This window comes from Opisthocomus hoazin, chromosome 6 (genome assembly GCF_030867145.1).
Source record: "Opisthocomus hoazin isolate bOpiHoa1 chromosome 6, bOpiHoa1.hap1, whole genome shotgun sequence".
Lineage (NCBI taxonomy): Eukaryota > Metazoa > Chordata > Aves > Opisthocomiformes > Opisthocomidae > Opisthocomus > Opisthocomus hoazin.
Window position 1 is genome coordinate 1,887,957 of NC_134419.1, and position 15,719 is coordinate 1,903,675.

The 15,719-nt window shown below is 56.5% G+C and overlaps 1 protein-coding gene across 1 annotated transcript; it reads left to right on the forward strand.

Annotated features, from left to right (window-relative positions):
• The first annotated feature begins 7,948 nt into the window (after positions 1–7,948).
• DIRAS3 (DIRAS family GTPase 3) lies at positions 7,949–11,931 on the forward strand. The gene is made up of 2 exons (XM_075424266.1): positions 7,949–8,145; positions 8,641–11,931. The coding sequence occupies exon 2, from the start codon at positions 8,725–8,727 to the stop codon at positions 9,319–9,321; it is 597 nt and encodes a 198-aa protein (XP_075280381.1). The 5' UTR covers positions 7,949–8,145; positions 8,641–8,724; the 3' UTR covers positions 9,322–11,931.
• Positions 11,932–15,719: the final 3,788 nt, after the last annotated feature.

Below are 15,719 nucleotides of genomic sequence, written 5' to 3' on the forward strand. Positions count from 1 at the left end.
GCGGGAGCTGAGGGCTGCCAGACCTTAAATGAAACCCTGGGGTGCCACAGCCGTGCTCGGGTCCGAGCACCCCTCGCTCATCCTCCTGGCCAGGAGCAAGCGTGGGGAGGCGGCGGCGGGGGCCGTACGTGTGGGCTAAAGCAAGGCTCCCCCTTCATCCCCAGACGCGTCGACCGGCACCGTCGCAGCCGTGCAGCGCCGGGACGAAGCGAAGGGCAGGCCCCGCCGCCACGTTCCTCTCTGAAGGAAGCCGGTGAGGTTTGGCGGGGTGTCCCCCGCGCTTGCTGAGCAACGCGAAGGGGGATTTGCCACCCGGAACACGGACAGGAAAGCAGCGAGGAGCACGGCCTGGGCTCCGTGACCCGGGGAAGTCTGTTCTTGTGCAATCCCTGCAAGTCCCGAGGGAGTCCTGGCGCAACAGAAACAATCCCTGGCAAAATCGCGACGGAAAAGGGACCCGATCGTCCTCCCCCGTCCCTTCTGCGGGTGCTCGCGCTGTCCTGCGGCTCCAGACCCTCCGCAGGCAGTTTTCCAGGGTGGCAGCAGGAGCAGGCAGAGCACCCGGTGCCTCTCCCCCCACTCGCTCTCTGCTCTGCCTTCGGAGGGGCTCTCACGAGCAGCTCATCTCCATTTACAATTTCTCTGGTCCTTGTCAGCTCCAGCCAAAGCAAATCCCGGCCGAGAGCGGGGCATCGAGCCGGCGTCTTGTGGCCGCGGCCCTCCTCGCCTGGCCTGTCCCACCCAAGACAGAGGACATGTCCCTCTCCTTTCCATCCTTTCTCCAAGGAGGCCAGGGATCTTCCCACTCTTTCTCCTCTGCTAAGCTGACTCACGGCATCTCTCCTGCTGTACTCCCTCGGGAAGAGCCAGGAATCCTTCCCAGAACACAGGAGCCCGTTGGCTTTTCATATCTCCTTGCTTACCAGACAAACACCTCTTAGAAAGAGCTGCCTCCCAGCTCGTGCTGGTCTGGGCTCTGCGCCCAGCTAGGCAGCGCTCAGCTAAGCCCTGCTCAGCTGCCTAACGTGGGCAAAACAGAGCCATGGGCAGAGGGCCAGCGGCTGAGGAACGGTGAATCCATCCCAGACCTCGGAAGGCTTGGAAGATGTTGTCTGACAACGGGGTATCTGCCTCTGAGCAAGCGTGGCTAGCTGAGATACAGTGAGTAGGCGACTGATCGCTAGTTAGCACTTCATTGTGGCCAATAAATCCCTCATAAACACCAGAAATGATGTTTAGTAAATCAGCCCTGGAAATCCCCACTGAATACGGGACTCGGGCGAAGCGGTCACCCTGCCCAAGAGGTGAGAGCCGCAGAAGCAGCCACGCGAGGGACAGTTAAGAGGGGTGAGAGGTGATGAAATCCCCCCGAGCCGCCTGCAGCAGGCAGACGGGTACGTGGGGCACGGGGCCCGCTGCGGAAAGGCGCTGGTGGGTTTGCCAGGACTCAAACAGCAGCAAAGGTGAGGGGAAAAGGGGGAAGTGTTTGAAGTGGACGCAAGCGTTGCCTGGATTAAACGGGGCTCTTGTGACCACTTCTGTCAGGGTCTGGCCGTGTTCTCGGCTGGGATGCTTCAGGCAGGCACTCGCGCCCCAGCCCAAGGCACTCGGGGAAGGGAAGGGAGGCCTTCGCGCAGGGACAGGCTCTGCTCTTGGAGGGAAATCATTGGATTTCTCCACAAAAATCCCTGCAGGAGATTAAATGCACAGGGGACTCTCATCACCAAACGCAGTCAGGGCAGCCCAGGTACCGTCGTAGCACCCTGCGGATTTCAGAATCCCCGAGGACACGGTCCTGGAGAGCTGGGTAAGCTGCAATGCCCTGATTTCACAGCCTCGCGCAGGCGCTAGGTGTGGGTCTGGCTTAAGTGGCCCTGGTGGAAAGCTACATGTGAAGAGCAGCGAACAGAGGTTCAGACAGCGAACAGAGCTACTGGAGAGAGTCCAGCGGAGGGCTACAAGGATGGTGAGGGGACTGGAGCATCTCCACTACGAGGAGAGGTTGAGGGAACTGGGCTTGTTCAGCCTGGAGAAGAGAAGGCTGAGAGGGGACCTTATAAATGCCTACAAATATCTACAGGGTGGGTGTCAGGAGGACGGGGCCAGACTCTTTCCAGTGGTGCCCAGTGACAGGACAAGGGGCAATGGGCACAAACTGAGGCACAGGAAGTTCCGTCTGAACATGAGGAAGAACTTCTTCCCTCTGAGGGTGACGGAGCCCTGGCCCAGGCTGCCCAGGGAGGTTGTGGAGTCTCCTTCTCTGGAGATATTCCAGCCCCGCCTGGACGCGGTGCTGTGCAGCCGGCTCTGGGTGACCCTGCTTTGGCAGGGGGGTTGGACTAGATGACCCACAGAGGTCCCTTCCAACCCCTACTATTCTGTGATTCTGTGATTCTGTGATTCAAGGTTCTGCTGGCTGCCCTTCAGCTCGCCGACGCGCGGTGGATCCTGCGCTGGGGACCGGAACATGACGGAGGGACTCGGGAGACAGCGCGACGGCTGCTCCAAAAACCAGGCGGCAAATGTGGTCGGCACGGGAGGCAGCACCCCCCAGCAAGCCCTGCAAGAGCTTCAGGGCGGCAGCGGGGGGAAACGTGGGCTTCATGGGACAGGAGGAGGGGAGAGGCAGGAGAGAAACGTGCACGGGTCAGCTGGCGGTGCCAGATCCCATGAAGTGGGATGTTTTAGGATTACATCTGGATTTTAAAACTAGGATGTTCTGGGATGGCAGAAGCCTTAACAAGGTGAAGAGAAAAGGGCTGCTGAACGGAAGCCCGTAGAGGTTTGCTGCTGGCGTGACTGGCTGATGGGATCCTGGAGTGCATGAGGAGGAGTGTGGGCAGCAGGGCGAGGGAGGTTCTCCTGCCCCTCTGCTCTGCCCTGGGGAGGCCTCATCTGCAGTGCTGTGTCCAGCGCTGGGCTCCCCAGTTCAAGAAAGATGAGGAGCTACTGGAGAGAGTCCAGCGGAGGACTGCGAGGATGGTGAGGGGACTGGAGCATCTCTCCTACGAGGAGAGGCTGAGGGAGCTGGGCTTGTTCAGCCTGGAGAAGAGAAGGCTGCGAGGGGACCTTAGAAATGCCTCTAAATATCTGCAGGGTGGGGGTCAGGAGGACGGGGCCAGACTCTTTCCAGTGGTGCCCAGCGACAGGACAAGGGGCAACGGGCACAAACTGGAGCATGGGAAGCTCCAGCTGAACCCGAGAAAGAACTTCTTCCCTCTGAGGGTGACGGAGCCCTGGCCCAGGCTGCCCAGGGAGGCTGTGGAGTCTCCTTCTCTGGAGATATTCCAGCCCCGCCTGGCCGCGGTGCTGTGCAGCCGGCTCTGGGTGACCCTGCTTGGGCAGGGGGTTGGGCTGGGGGACCCACAGAGGTCCCTGCCAACCCCGACCATCCTGGGATTCTGTGATTCTGTGACCGGGCAGACCTCCACCAGCTCCTACGCAGCGATACCTGCTGCCAGCGCGCGCGGGGCTCTGCTCACGTACGCCGTGCGTCACCGAGCAGGTCCGCGCCTGCCCTCTGCGCTGCTCCCGGGCACCTTCACTGCAGCAGCCGCTGGGTTTCCTCGCAGTCGAACACGCGCAGGCTTCGGCGGCTACGCAGCAGGCAACCCCCTGCGTTCACACCCGCGGAGCTGAGCGCAGGCTCGTTGGGATGACTAATTACCAGCCGGAGAAAAGCTCCTGCACAGCGTCAGCTCTCCGCACAGCGGCGATTCAGCAGCTCTGACTGCAGCACCAATAATTCTCTGCTGGAACAGAAGTACGGTTTATTCAAACTACGTTTCATCCCTTTATTAAGCATGAAGCTTCATTAAGCATGAAGCAGTGTTGATCGGTGCACTGCCAAATAGATCTGGTTTATTCCCCTATTTTCATTTTCTTTGCTATTATTATTATTTGATTGTATCATGATTGTTATTTTAGACAGGAACTTTCAAAGTAGCCCAGTGCAACGGGGTGCCTTACTGGATTTAGAGGCTTTTTTCTTTCAAGGTCTCAGTTATAGTTCCCCTTACTTTTGGATGGATTTGATCCAAGTTCTGCCCCGGGTGTTTCCCAGCACCTTTGCAAAAATCAGGTGTTCTGCTTACATGTCGTGCAGCTGAGATGGGAATCAGCCCTAATCTCTACCGGCAGCTGACTTGGAGACAGCTTGCTTCTGCCTCAGCCTAAAAGAGCTGGCCCGGTAGCTGAGCATCTGCTCTCATCTTCCCCTAGTAAATAATGCAGTGGAAGATGACAGGACTTGACAGGGCCTCACGTTAAGATTGAAGCTCCTGGAGAAAATCCTCTGGGCTTTTTGTGTTAGACAAAAAATCCAGAGCAGTATGAAATGGGTCCAAAGACCCTTTTTTATTTCAGCCTGGGATAGGAGGCAGGCATTACAAGGCTGGTAGAAGTGTATTCAAAATAGATGGGAGAATACCACGGAGCCAGTGATGCAGCAAGTATCAGAGAAACAAGAAATGATGACCTGGAAAGCCACAGATGGTTCCAGAAGAATAAGCTTGCAGAAGGACGGGGAAGTGTGTCCTCCACAAGTGCTCGCTAGCTCTTCAGGTGCCGCTGGACCTCCCGAAGTGAGATCTGGCCGCAGGCAGAAACTGCTGACGCGCCTAACCCAGAGGCAGAAACACAAATAGGAATGGCATGGCTGCCACAGCCCTCGCCCGGCAGCTGAACACGAGGAAGAACTTCTTCCCTCTGAGGGTGACGGAGCCCTGGCCCAGGCTGCCCAGGGAGGCTGTGGAGTCTCCTTCTCTGGAGATATTCCAGCCCCGCCTGGACGCGGTGCTGTGCAGCCTGCTCTGGGTGACCCTGCTTGGGCAGGGGGTTGGGCTGGGTGACCCACAGAGGGCCCTGCCAACCCTGAACATTCTGTGATTCTGTGATTCTGTGATACTGCCTTGAGGAGGCTTTCACACAGCCCACTGGCCCGGAGCAAAATCCAGCTGATGGCGAGTGCCGGCGGAAGGGGTCTGACCTGGTCTGCTCCCAGTGGCACGGCCAGCGCTGGGGCTGGCGGCTCAGCTGTGTCAGACACCTGCAGAAACTGGATCTGGGGATAGGGGAAAACTAATTTTAGCAATGGAAACTGTGCTGCTGTCAATATTTTCTCATTTTTGGGCGCAATCCCCCTGTTCCAGGATTCGTCCACATACCACCCAGACACGTATTGCCCTCCAGCTCCTGCACCAGTGCAAGCAGGAGATTTAGAATCATAGAATTATGGAATGGTTTGGGTTGGAAGGGACCTTGAAGCTCATCTGGTTCCAACCCCCCTGCCATGAGCAGGGACATCTCCCACCAGCCCAGGGTGCTCATCTTCAGAAAGATCAGTTACCACTGAATGTATCCCAGAAGACACAGAGATTAACTGACCAATTGCACCACATTATACTATCTGTGATCCTGAGTCATTACTCGCCTCTGCGGGGGAACGGCACAGCTCCTTGCCTACATCCTCCCTGGGGGAAACAGGCTCCCACCGCTGCCGAATCGTTCTTTGTAATTATTCTACAACTGGCATCAGTCCACACGTGTCCTTCCTGTTTTACTTACTGCATTAATTTCATGACCCTCATCAGCAAAATTCAAATCCAGGCTACCTTAACCTCCTCCACTTGGCTTTTACAGCTGCTTAGGATCTGTTAGTGCCAGCGCGGCAGAGCCACGACCCACCGGGGAGTGATCCTTCGCTCCCCCGGCTCCAAGCTCTCTAGGAAGGGCTGTGCCACATGCCCCCAAAGAGATTTAACTCTCCGCTCACAGACCTGAGCGTGCCCCAGCCAGGAGCTTGCGTGCTCATCGCAGACTGCAAGCAGCAGCATCGCCCTTCCGTGACGAGGATGTAATTACGGCTTTTGAAACCACGGGTTATTAAGCACCACATGTTGGGATAAGCAATTATTTCTTAGAGAGTTTAGCCTGCGAAAGAGGCAGTCACGGCTGGTCTGCACAGGGAGCCCGGGAGGAGCGGGGGACCGAGACGTGCCACCAAAGCGCCCAGCTTTGTTGGCGGTTGGGGTGGACGGGCAGGCGGTCTGCAGGGGACGCTGAGCAGAACCACGTTCCTGCCGACTTTTGGAAGTATTTTATTTCCCCTTTTAGAGCTGCTATTCCCCAATGGTGCACAGAATCAGGAGAAACATCTGTGGCACCGTCTTTAACCACGTTTTCAGCTGCAACTTCTGTGAAGGAGGAAAGAGCTCTGGATCATCCCCGCCTGGGGTGGGCGGCACAGGGAGGGCCTCAGGCAGGGCTACCGGCCCCGGCAGCTGCGGAGTTTGTCCTGCTGTAGTTTAACAGCAACGATAAAAGAGTGAAGCTTTGCAAAAGGATTTCTTAAACACCCCCATCTTGGGCAGCACGAGGGTTACAGACAAGATAGCCGGACCCTGAAGAGCCCCTTGGCCAAGGGTACCCGCATTTTCACATCTCCCAGTCGGAGCTGAGCTCTCAGCAGGGAGGTTTGCTCTTTCTGCTGCACGTCCCGGCAGCGGAGTGCCACAAACGCCCTTCATCACATCCTATGACCGGTGTGTTCCTCGTTTCCCAGCCCTGGCTGCAGCTTCCCCAGGGCTCGGCCTTGCCGAGCGTGCCAGCTGGGGACCGTCCTCTCCCCCGAGGCAGCTCAGCTCCGCGCCCGTTCCCTGATGGCTGCCTGCGCGCCCCGGCTTTCCGACTTAGGATCACGGAATGCTTTGGGTGGGAAGGGACCTTTAGAGGCCATCGAGCCCAACCCCCCTGCAGTGAGCAGGGACATCTTCAACGGGATCAGGGTGCTCAGAGCCCCGTCCAACCTGGCCTTGAACGTTTCCAGGGATGGGGCATTGACCACCTCTCTGGGCAACCTGGGCCAGGGTTCCACCACCCTCATTATAAAACATTTCTTCCTTATATCCAGTCTAAACCTCCCCTCTTTCTGCTTGAAGCCATCACCCCTTGTCCCATCACCCCCTGCCCTTGTCACGGCCCCTCTCCAGCTCTCTCGCAGCCCCTCCAGGCACTGGCAGCTGCTCTAAGTTCTCCCCGCAGCCTTCTCCTCCCCAGGCTGAGCAGCCCCAGCTCTCCCAGCCATTCCCCCCAGAATGGTCGGGGTTGGCAGGGACCTCTGTGGGTCACCCAGCCCAACCCCCTGCCCAAGCAGGGTCACCCAGAGCCGGCTGCACAGCACCGCGTCCAGGCGGGTCTGGAATATCTCCAGAGAAGGAGACTCCACAGCCTCCCTGGGCAGCCTGGGCCAGGGCTCCGTCACCCTCAGAGGGAAGAAGTTCTTCCTCGGGTTCAGCTGGAGCTTCCCATGCTCCAGTTTGTGCCCGTTGCCCCATTTACCCAGCAAATCCCCGTTTCTTCAATTTAGGGAGAAGGATACTGTGAGGGACTTCCCCAGCTCTGATCCAAGCCCAAGGTCACATCCAGAAAAAAACCCCATTCTAGGGGGAAAAAAGAGCATAGCTCTCACCCAGGCAATGCACCACCCCCTCCCGGTCACAGGCACAGGGATGGTTTTAATCGTCGCGGCGGGAGCCGCTGCCGCTCGTGCAACCCAAGAGCGGCCATGCTCAGGGAACCAAACCCAAAGCAATGGCGCCCGACGTCGAACCTCGGAGCCCGCCGGCTCCCCGCGCCGGGACTCGGGGAGCCGAGCTGCACCCCACCCCAGGCGCTCGCTGGCTAATTACGACGGCCATGTTAACGTGTCAGGGCCCAGCTGGCGCGGCCCCTCGCTGGGCGGCTCCGGAGGAGCGGGTTCGGCTGCCCACAGCCCCTCAGAGCCCAGCGCGGCCGACGGCCATTTTGGGCGTGAGGGGGGGCGCGTGCCGCGCCTCGGCGGGAAGGGGAAGGGGCGGGGGCGCCCCCTGCCGGCCAGCATGGCGGCGGCGGCCGGGGAGGCGGCCGGGGCGGGCGGGCGTGCGGGGAGGGGACGCGGGCGATCCCCGGGAGGGCGGCGGGGCGGTGTTCGGGGGAGAGCTCTCTCCGGAATGAGGAGGAACTCGGGCTGGCCGGCGTGAGGGAGCCGGATGGGAGCAGCGGAGCTTGGCGGCCATAGCCCGGCGAGGGTGGGCGGCTTCCCCGGGGGAGCTGCGGCCACCGGCGGCGGCGGGGGAGGGGAGCCCATCCGCATCGTACGTTTTTGAGGTAAAATCAGCCTTAAATTGGAGCTTGGGGGGGGGGGGCTGTGTCGGTGCCTGGAACGAGAGGGACGGGGCGGCGGCACCCGGCTGCGGCAGCGCTGACCGCCCGGTGTGGGGCTGTGGGGAGGCCGCGGGTTCGAGACCCGGCGGTGGCGTCTGGGGCCCCGCACCGTGCGGGAGGGGAGAGCCGGGGCCGCCGAGCGGGGCAGCTCCCCGCAGCCCCGGGGGGAGGAAGAGGAGCATCCCCTCCCACTTGGTCCCGGCTCTGTGGGTGGCCACAGGTGAATTAATTTCCACCCCTGGCATCGGGGTGCGTGGGGTGTGTGCCTTAGCTCTTTATTTCCCCTTAATGCAAGAAAAAAGGGATGGGAGCACTTTACTCAATTGCTTCTTTCGATAACGAGCCATAAAATCACCTGGATGATGTGAACCGTTTCTTTCTCTTTCTCTCCCCCCTGCTCCCCTCTGTCCCTGCTGCCCCCTCCCTCCCTGCCTGCAGCCCTCCTCCGTCCGGGGGTTCGTACGCTGGAAGGACTTTGGCTTTCTCGGTTGAGGTCTCCACGCGTGTCGCGGCGCAGCCAAGATGCCCGAGCAGAGCAACGATTACAGGGTGGTGGTGTTCGGGGCGGCGGGGGTCGGCAAGAGCTCCCTGGTGCTGCGTTTCGTGCGGGGGACTTTCAGGGAAACCTACATCCCCACGATCGAAGACACGTACCGGCAGGTGATCAGCTGCGACAAGAGCATCTGCACCCTCCAGATCACGGACACCACGGGGAGCCACCAGTTCCCTGCCATGCAGCGGCTGTCGATATCCAAAGGGCACGCTTTCATCCTGGTGTACTCCGTCACCAGCAGGCAGTCCATGGAAGACCTCCAGCCCATCTTTGAGCAGATTTGTCAGATTAAAGGGGACATCCAGAAAATCCCCATAATGTTGGTGGGTAACAAAAGTGACGAGACGCAGAGGGAGCTGGAAGCCAGCGAGGGGCAAGCCTTAGCCAGCAAGTGGAAGTGCTCCTTTATGGAGACGTCGGCCAAAATGAACTACAACGTGCAGGAGCTCTTCCAGGAGCTCTTGAATCTGGAGAAGAGGAGAACTGTCAGTCTCCAGGTGGATGGGAAGAAATCCAAGCAGCAGAAAAAGAAAGATAAGCTGCAAGGCAAGTGCTCTGTTATGTGATTGACTTTGGCCGGACTCGCACCGCTGGGCCGTGGTTCGGTCGGAGCACGGACTCCCACAGAAAATACGTTTCTGCTGGAGGTTTCAGACGAATCCATGCCTCGCAGGGCTATTGCTTTTCTCTGAAATCTCCGCTGGATTATTTTATGTGTTGGTTTTAAAGAGGATGGCTTTCTGCATGTTTATTTTTTTAACACAATAAATGTTCAGTGTTAGCAATGACATGTGACTAGGAGTTTTTAATGCAAGCAGTTTACAGAAGAGAAAAATGTCAGTCAGGAGCAAACATCTCTATTCCTGTGAGTACATGCTAGCTTTTAAGTACTGCCAGCTCGAAAGAAGTCATAGTTTCTCTAATACATATGCTTCAGAAATTGTTTTCAGGCATCTATTGACCAGAGCAAGTCTTTAACAAAGCGAGGCGTTTGCGCTGCGGATGAACACGTATGTGGCTCCAGATGCTTACTTTTTTGGCAGACAGACCGGCTCGCCTACCAAAGACGCAGTTTTGTGATGGTAGAAGCGAAGTTTTCCTGTGTGCCGTGCGATTCCTGAGACTTCTGCGGTTCCGTGAGTGATTACAGCCGTACCTGCACACCGTCGGGCTGTTTGCTGGTTTTACCCCCTTGGCTTGGCTTCCCCTGTTCCCCGAGGCAGGAGGTTCTGCGTGCTCTGGCTCCAAATCCAGGGGTGACTCTCGGCACCCTTGAGCACGAGCGGCCTCCTCCACGAAGGCGAGCAGGTTGTTGTGAGTGCCGGTTGATGCAGTCGCTGGTTGTCTTGGCGCTCGGCCTTTCCTTTCTCAGCTGTCAGGGTTGAATGTGGCTAAAGCGACTTTTGCAAAGTCTTCCTGGAGTTTTCATAGATATTTATTTCCCCCCCCTCTTACTTCGTCCAAGTTACCCAGGTTTTAGTTGAGACGTATGACAAGTCGGTTCAGGTAACGCTGCTTCGGGAAGAAACATCTACGCCTGGAAGGTGCCCGTTTAACGCAAACTCCTCTCTGATGGAAACTTTTAGCAGAGACTTCCCACAGCGGAAAGGACTGGAGGCACGGGCTTATCTCAGCTCCCTCGCCCTGCCTTTTTTTTGGGGGGGGCAGGGAGCTGTTGTTAACAAGAGACAAGCATGCTAAGCATCATCTGTAGTGCATGGTTGAGAAAGATTTCAAGAAAATAAGTGCGGGTATTCGCCGTCAGCTGCAGATCTCCCACTTTGTGTATGTACTGGTCCAAGCAGAAGGCTGTAGGGACTTCAGTATTGCACTGCAGATCTGATTTTCACGTAACGTAGTCATGACGCTAGAGGCACGGGAGAGGGGAAGTGCTGCTTTTTATAGCGCTTTTCCAGTGAAATTATTTGATTGTTGAAGATGAACCGGAGATGCTGGAAAGTACATAGGCTTTCTTGGTTTGAAAGCATTAGTGTCTATTAATAACTGCTGGTTTTCTATGGGAGATGCTAGAGAAGGGCCTTTTCTCCCAGCGGTTATTCATGTGGTGCGGACTCCTACGCAACGCCGCGAGGTCTGTACCGGTGTCAGTATCCCATACGTTTGAGCCACTCTCACAGTCCACCTGCGGATGCTGCGTTGTCGCCCGTGTCTGTCCGTGAGCTGCTTTTCCAGCCTCCTCGGGCTGTTCCCATGCACACGTGAGGGGTCCGTGTGTGCCGAGGGAGTTTGCCCCTATTACAGCTGGAGCCCTCACGCCGCTTGATTCGGCAGAAAATCTTACCGCTACGATTTCGGAAACCCCGGCAAGTTCTGCGTGAGGGTTTGGTGCTGACTGAAGCGTTACGCTTGCTTGCCGAAACAGAGTGCCGGCTTGGCAAGCTGGTACAAGGGCTCCGCACCTGGTTTTTGTTGTTGGGGGTGATGTCCCGCGAGCTTCCTGCGGTGCTGGCTGTGCCGCTGCCGCGCGTGGCCTTCGCTCTGCCGCGGTCGGGGCGAGTCGGGCTGAGGGGTGGCTGTAGGAGCAGCCATAACGGCTTGGCGTGGAGAGAACACTGGCTTTTTCCAGCATGGGTTTTGAGCTCTCCAGTCTTTCACTTCCAAGCAGTTACACAATGCTGCTCGGTGGGTCATTTTTAGCATCTGGCAATTATTATTGCAAAGACTATTTCAGTTCCAGCCCTTTGAAACCCCTACAAGTCACTTTAAGCCTTTTTAAAATGTCAAGAGACCTAATCCTGTCTCCACGACTCCCACGGCCTGCGCGGAGACGCCTGTGCACAGGCAGGGCGGCGCGTAGCTGCAATTATTCACGCGGCCGAGGCGCTCTGCAATGTGTCGTTAGCACTGCGGCCGTTTCCCTGGATGCGCTGTGGAGATCGCTGCGGAGGGGGCTCCGGCAGAGCCCCCGGCAGATCCCCGAGCTGCCTACGAGAGGGGGTCCCGCGGGGCTGGGTGGGCGATGGAGATGGTGCTGGGGGGCTCACGTCCCAGCCTAGCAGCTTGGAGCGGCTCGGGGACGGGTGAGGGCTGGCGCGGCGGCCTCTCGTTCTGTGTAAATCGTCTCTGCTTTGGGTGTGCTAGCTCGACTGTGTTGTGAATTAAAACTGTGTTAACAAATAAATTGCAAAATTGTATTGGTTTCCATATAAACTGAACTAGCCTGATTTTTGTGTGTGTAATGTATCATTCTTACAAGAAGGGAAATTTATGTTAATTGAACTGGTGCCTGTCAAGATGTTGTGGAGTCTCCTGCTCTGGAGATATTCCAGCCCCGCCTGGACGCGGTGCTGTGCAGCCTGCTCTGGGTGACCCTGCTTGGGCAGGGGGTTGGGCTGGGTGACCCACAGAGGTCCCTCCAACCCTGACCATTCTGTGATTCTGTTGGCTAAAAAAAGTTCCATGCAAATCTAAATTACAGGGCCGTGTCTTCACAGTCTTCCAGGGAGCGATGTGGAGAATGACTATAGTTTGTAACAGAGCGAAAAACACCGTATGGCTTGGGGGTGCTCGTTAATCATTACGAAACGGCGGCCATGTTCCCCTAGTAGCTGAGCTTTCCTTCACGCGCCGCGTGTTCCTCGCAGCCCGGTGCAGTGGGTCGGTGCGTGCTGGAGGCATCGCTGCCCTTGCGCCCGTCCCGCCGGCAGTCTGGGGCCAGCGGCGTTGCTCCGCTGGAGAATAGCTGGAGATCCGTCGGGTTTGGGGACGGACGGGTAAGTTTTTGCTAAAAGGGTCCTTGGAGCGAGATGTGCCTCGTGCAGCTAGCGTCTGAGGAGTTTATTGCACGCCTGCTTGAGTTTTATTTCTCATGTAGGAGCATTTTGCTGAATTAAAGGAATAATGATTTTTCTTTAAGGATTAAAGTATTTTGTAGCGTAAGGAATATACTTTGGAAGTAAATGCTTTTGCCTTTTTTTGAGTAAGTACAGTTTAAAAAAGTGGACAGATCTGTGTTGGGTTTTTTTTGTATGTTTTTCAGAAAAAGCAGGAGATACTCTGAGGAGAAGCGTTCAGGTGAGATGGCTCGTCTGAGGTAAGCTCGCCGTTCTGCTGGCCGGCACAGCTCTGCGCTGCGTTACGGGCTTTGTCCTCCTTGCCGCCAGCGTGCTTTTCCCTGAGGCAGCGACAACGCGGTTTTATGGAGCTATTTATGCATCCCGTAAACTTCAGCTTGGAGACATGCCTTGACACACTGTTCCTACCTGGTGAGCAGAATCATAACTCACTATTCCCCACGCTGGTTGGTTTTCTCTCTCTCTCCCCCCCCACCTTCAATCGAACTTCATTTTGTCCCAGAACTCGCTGTTTTTCTGAAATGTTCGTCGTGAGCTCCGACGTGGCGAGACAAGGCCGTGGCAGGCGCTGGCACGGTTTGTGGAGTTGCTATTAATGCCTCCATAAGGTTCTTTCCAGGATCACGAGGTGACCGCCGCTGAAGGTAAAAATTCCTTCTGCAGCCTCCTGAACGAACGGCGAGAGCGGTCGGTCGCCTGGGAGCAGGCTGAGGCGTTTTGGGCGAAGTCGCTGCGTTTGCTCGCTGCCCTCTGCCCCAGGACTTGACGAGGACTGGCGATTCCCAGCTCTGGCCAGCTAGGCAGGTATTTCCAGCAAGAACTCAACCCTGCCTTTCGGTTTCTGCGCCAAGCAGGCGCTTTGATTTGGAAGCAGCACGGACTGAGCGCAGCATTAAAGCAGCTTTTCCTTAGATCTGCGTTTCAGCATCTCGAGCTTGCTTTGAAGCTTGGCTCAAAGTTTGCTCTGAAAAAGCAGTTCCTTGCTTTCTACTGCTGCAGAGCTCTTAAATAATTTTCAGAAGCAGCACTGCAGTTCATTCCCAAGGACTTGTTCAGCAATATTCAGACTAGGAGGTGTCAAATCAGAAGAGGTTTAAAGGAGAAAGATAATAGCACCTTCTCTTTCTTTGCCAGGGGAAGAACTGTTAACAGCACCTTTCATTTTAAAGGTGTTCCAAGGTTTCCTCTCTGCAAGTCAGAAATTCAGACATTTCCCAGTTAGTAATGCACCTTATTTCCATGCAGCACTTGTCGACTGGCTTGGGGCAGCTTCCTCCCTGGATCCGGCCAGCAAAATTTGTGTGGAGAGAAAATACCAGGGAGGAGAATCACGAGCAGCTCTTCTGCGAAAAATGTGAGCAGTAGCTGGAGTGTCCACCCACACACGTATTTTAAAAACAAGCTGCCAGAATATTGCTATATTCTAATTCCTCTTCCCGGAGCAGGGCAGGCACATGATTAATGTAACAAACAGCTCTGAATAATAAGCCGTGTTGCTTTATATGCATGGTCCGTAGCTCCAAGGTGCTCGGCACGCTCTGGAAGAGTAAAAGCGCATCTTAATCGTCGTCTGCTATCTTCTACAGTTTCTGTGGGGCGATTTAAGTATGTTGAAAGCATCTGAGAGCTAATTAAAATGCTAAAGACTGCTTAAAACTAATTGCAGCATGGCAGCCTCCTAGTTAATGGGTATTGCTGTGACGGTGCCCCTAATTTTTTCCTCTTTTTCCCTCTTTTGAACATACATCTAACAATGCGAAAGAACAGGAGGAGCGGTGAAAGGAGGGAAAGACACAAAGACCGGCGCTGCCTCGGTACGGGCATGGGGGCCCACCATGGCCCATCGCTTCTCAGCAGCCGGCGCTGAGAACTTGCTCCCTGACTGGAGGAGACACCCAAGGCCGTTGATCTGCTGTATAACAGCAGCTCTGCGACCCCCCCAAGCTCTGCCGACGAGGGTGAGTGGGATCACAGGGCTCTTCCCGACCTGGAAGCAGCAGCCGGGCATGTGACAGGCATCCGTGACCGCGCAGCGAGGGCCAGGCAGAGCCCCCCAAAAATGTGTCCTGAGCTGTGCCCGCGGGCACTCGGCTGCAGGAGAACGCTGCGTTTTCCCGAGCTGTTTGGGGTCGATGCTGTGTGTGTATTTATTTAGCTCTGGTCAATGCAATGAGCTATGTCTGTGGGAGACTGACTCCTATTTAGCTCTAGTGAAAATTTCAGTGCTGGCAGAGAGCAGGAAGCGGAATCCAACCAAAACTCACTTTCTGGGCACAGCTGTCCCCCAAAGCGCCAACGCGACTCGGGTGCCCGGTCCCTCTGGCTCCGGGAGGCCCGAGGCAACAGGGCACTGCGCAGCCGGCGTCGTTTGGCAGCGTTGCACTTGTACCCTGCTGAATACACAGAGTTACCCCGGGCTGCTCTCCTGGGCTGCTCCTCGGATGGCCGGGCGGGTCTGCAGCTCGTCTGTCCCAGCGACTGCCTGCTGAAGGCGGCAGATGCGGATCTAGACGCAGCGCTGGATGAAAACCTGACCCTCCGAGAGCAGCGGGAACCTCGCTGCTGGCGTGAGTAGCTACAGTGCTAACTCCAGAGCAAAGCACGTCTGCTTCCCAGCTGGAAACTGTCTCCTGCTGGAAGGTATTGCATCTGTTTTTAATGATTGCAATTTAAGGCATTTTATTGATAACGAGGTGTTATTAACACAGCCGTGAGGAGACCCTTGCACCTCACCAGCTGAGCCCTCGACGTCTTCTCCAGCTACAGCGAGGTGGTTTTCTTACACCCGTGAATGCTAAAATACGTAGCACCCACTGCTGAACCATCTGGGTGGCACGGAAGCAAAAACCTTGCGTCTTGAGGGACAGCGAGAGCCGTGGTGTTTCACCTCTGCTTTTCGGAAAGGGCTCTTCTGAGGCGACAGCCGTTCATACCCAGAGGTGGGGCTGAAATAAAACACATCAGCATCAGAACAACATCCACGGCGGAGCAACCTGGGCGTGCAGGGGTGCTCCGGGCTGCCCGGGAGAGGTGTGGGTGTTGGCGTTTGAGGTTGTCAACCAGAAATGCAGAGAATCCGGCCAACAGCAGCACCGACTGCACGGCAAAGCCTTGGGGTGAGCTTTACCGGGCCCGTGGCTCCCGGGGCT

Excerpts from the sequence above, each read along its gene's own strand:
- DIRAS3 (XM_075424266.1), top strand. The coding sequence starts at position 8,725 with ATGCCCGAGCAGAGCAACGATTACAGGGTGGTGGTGTTCGGGGCGGCG.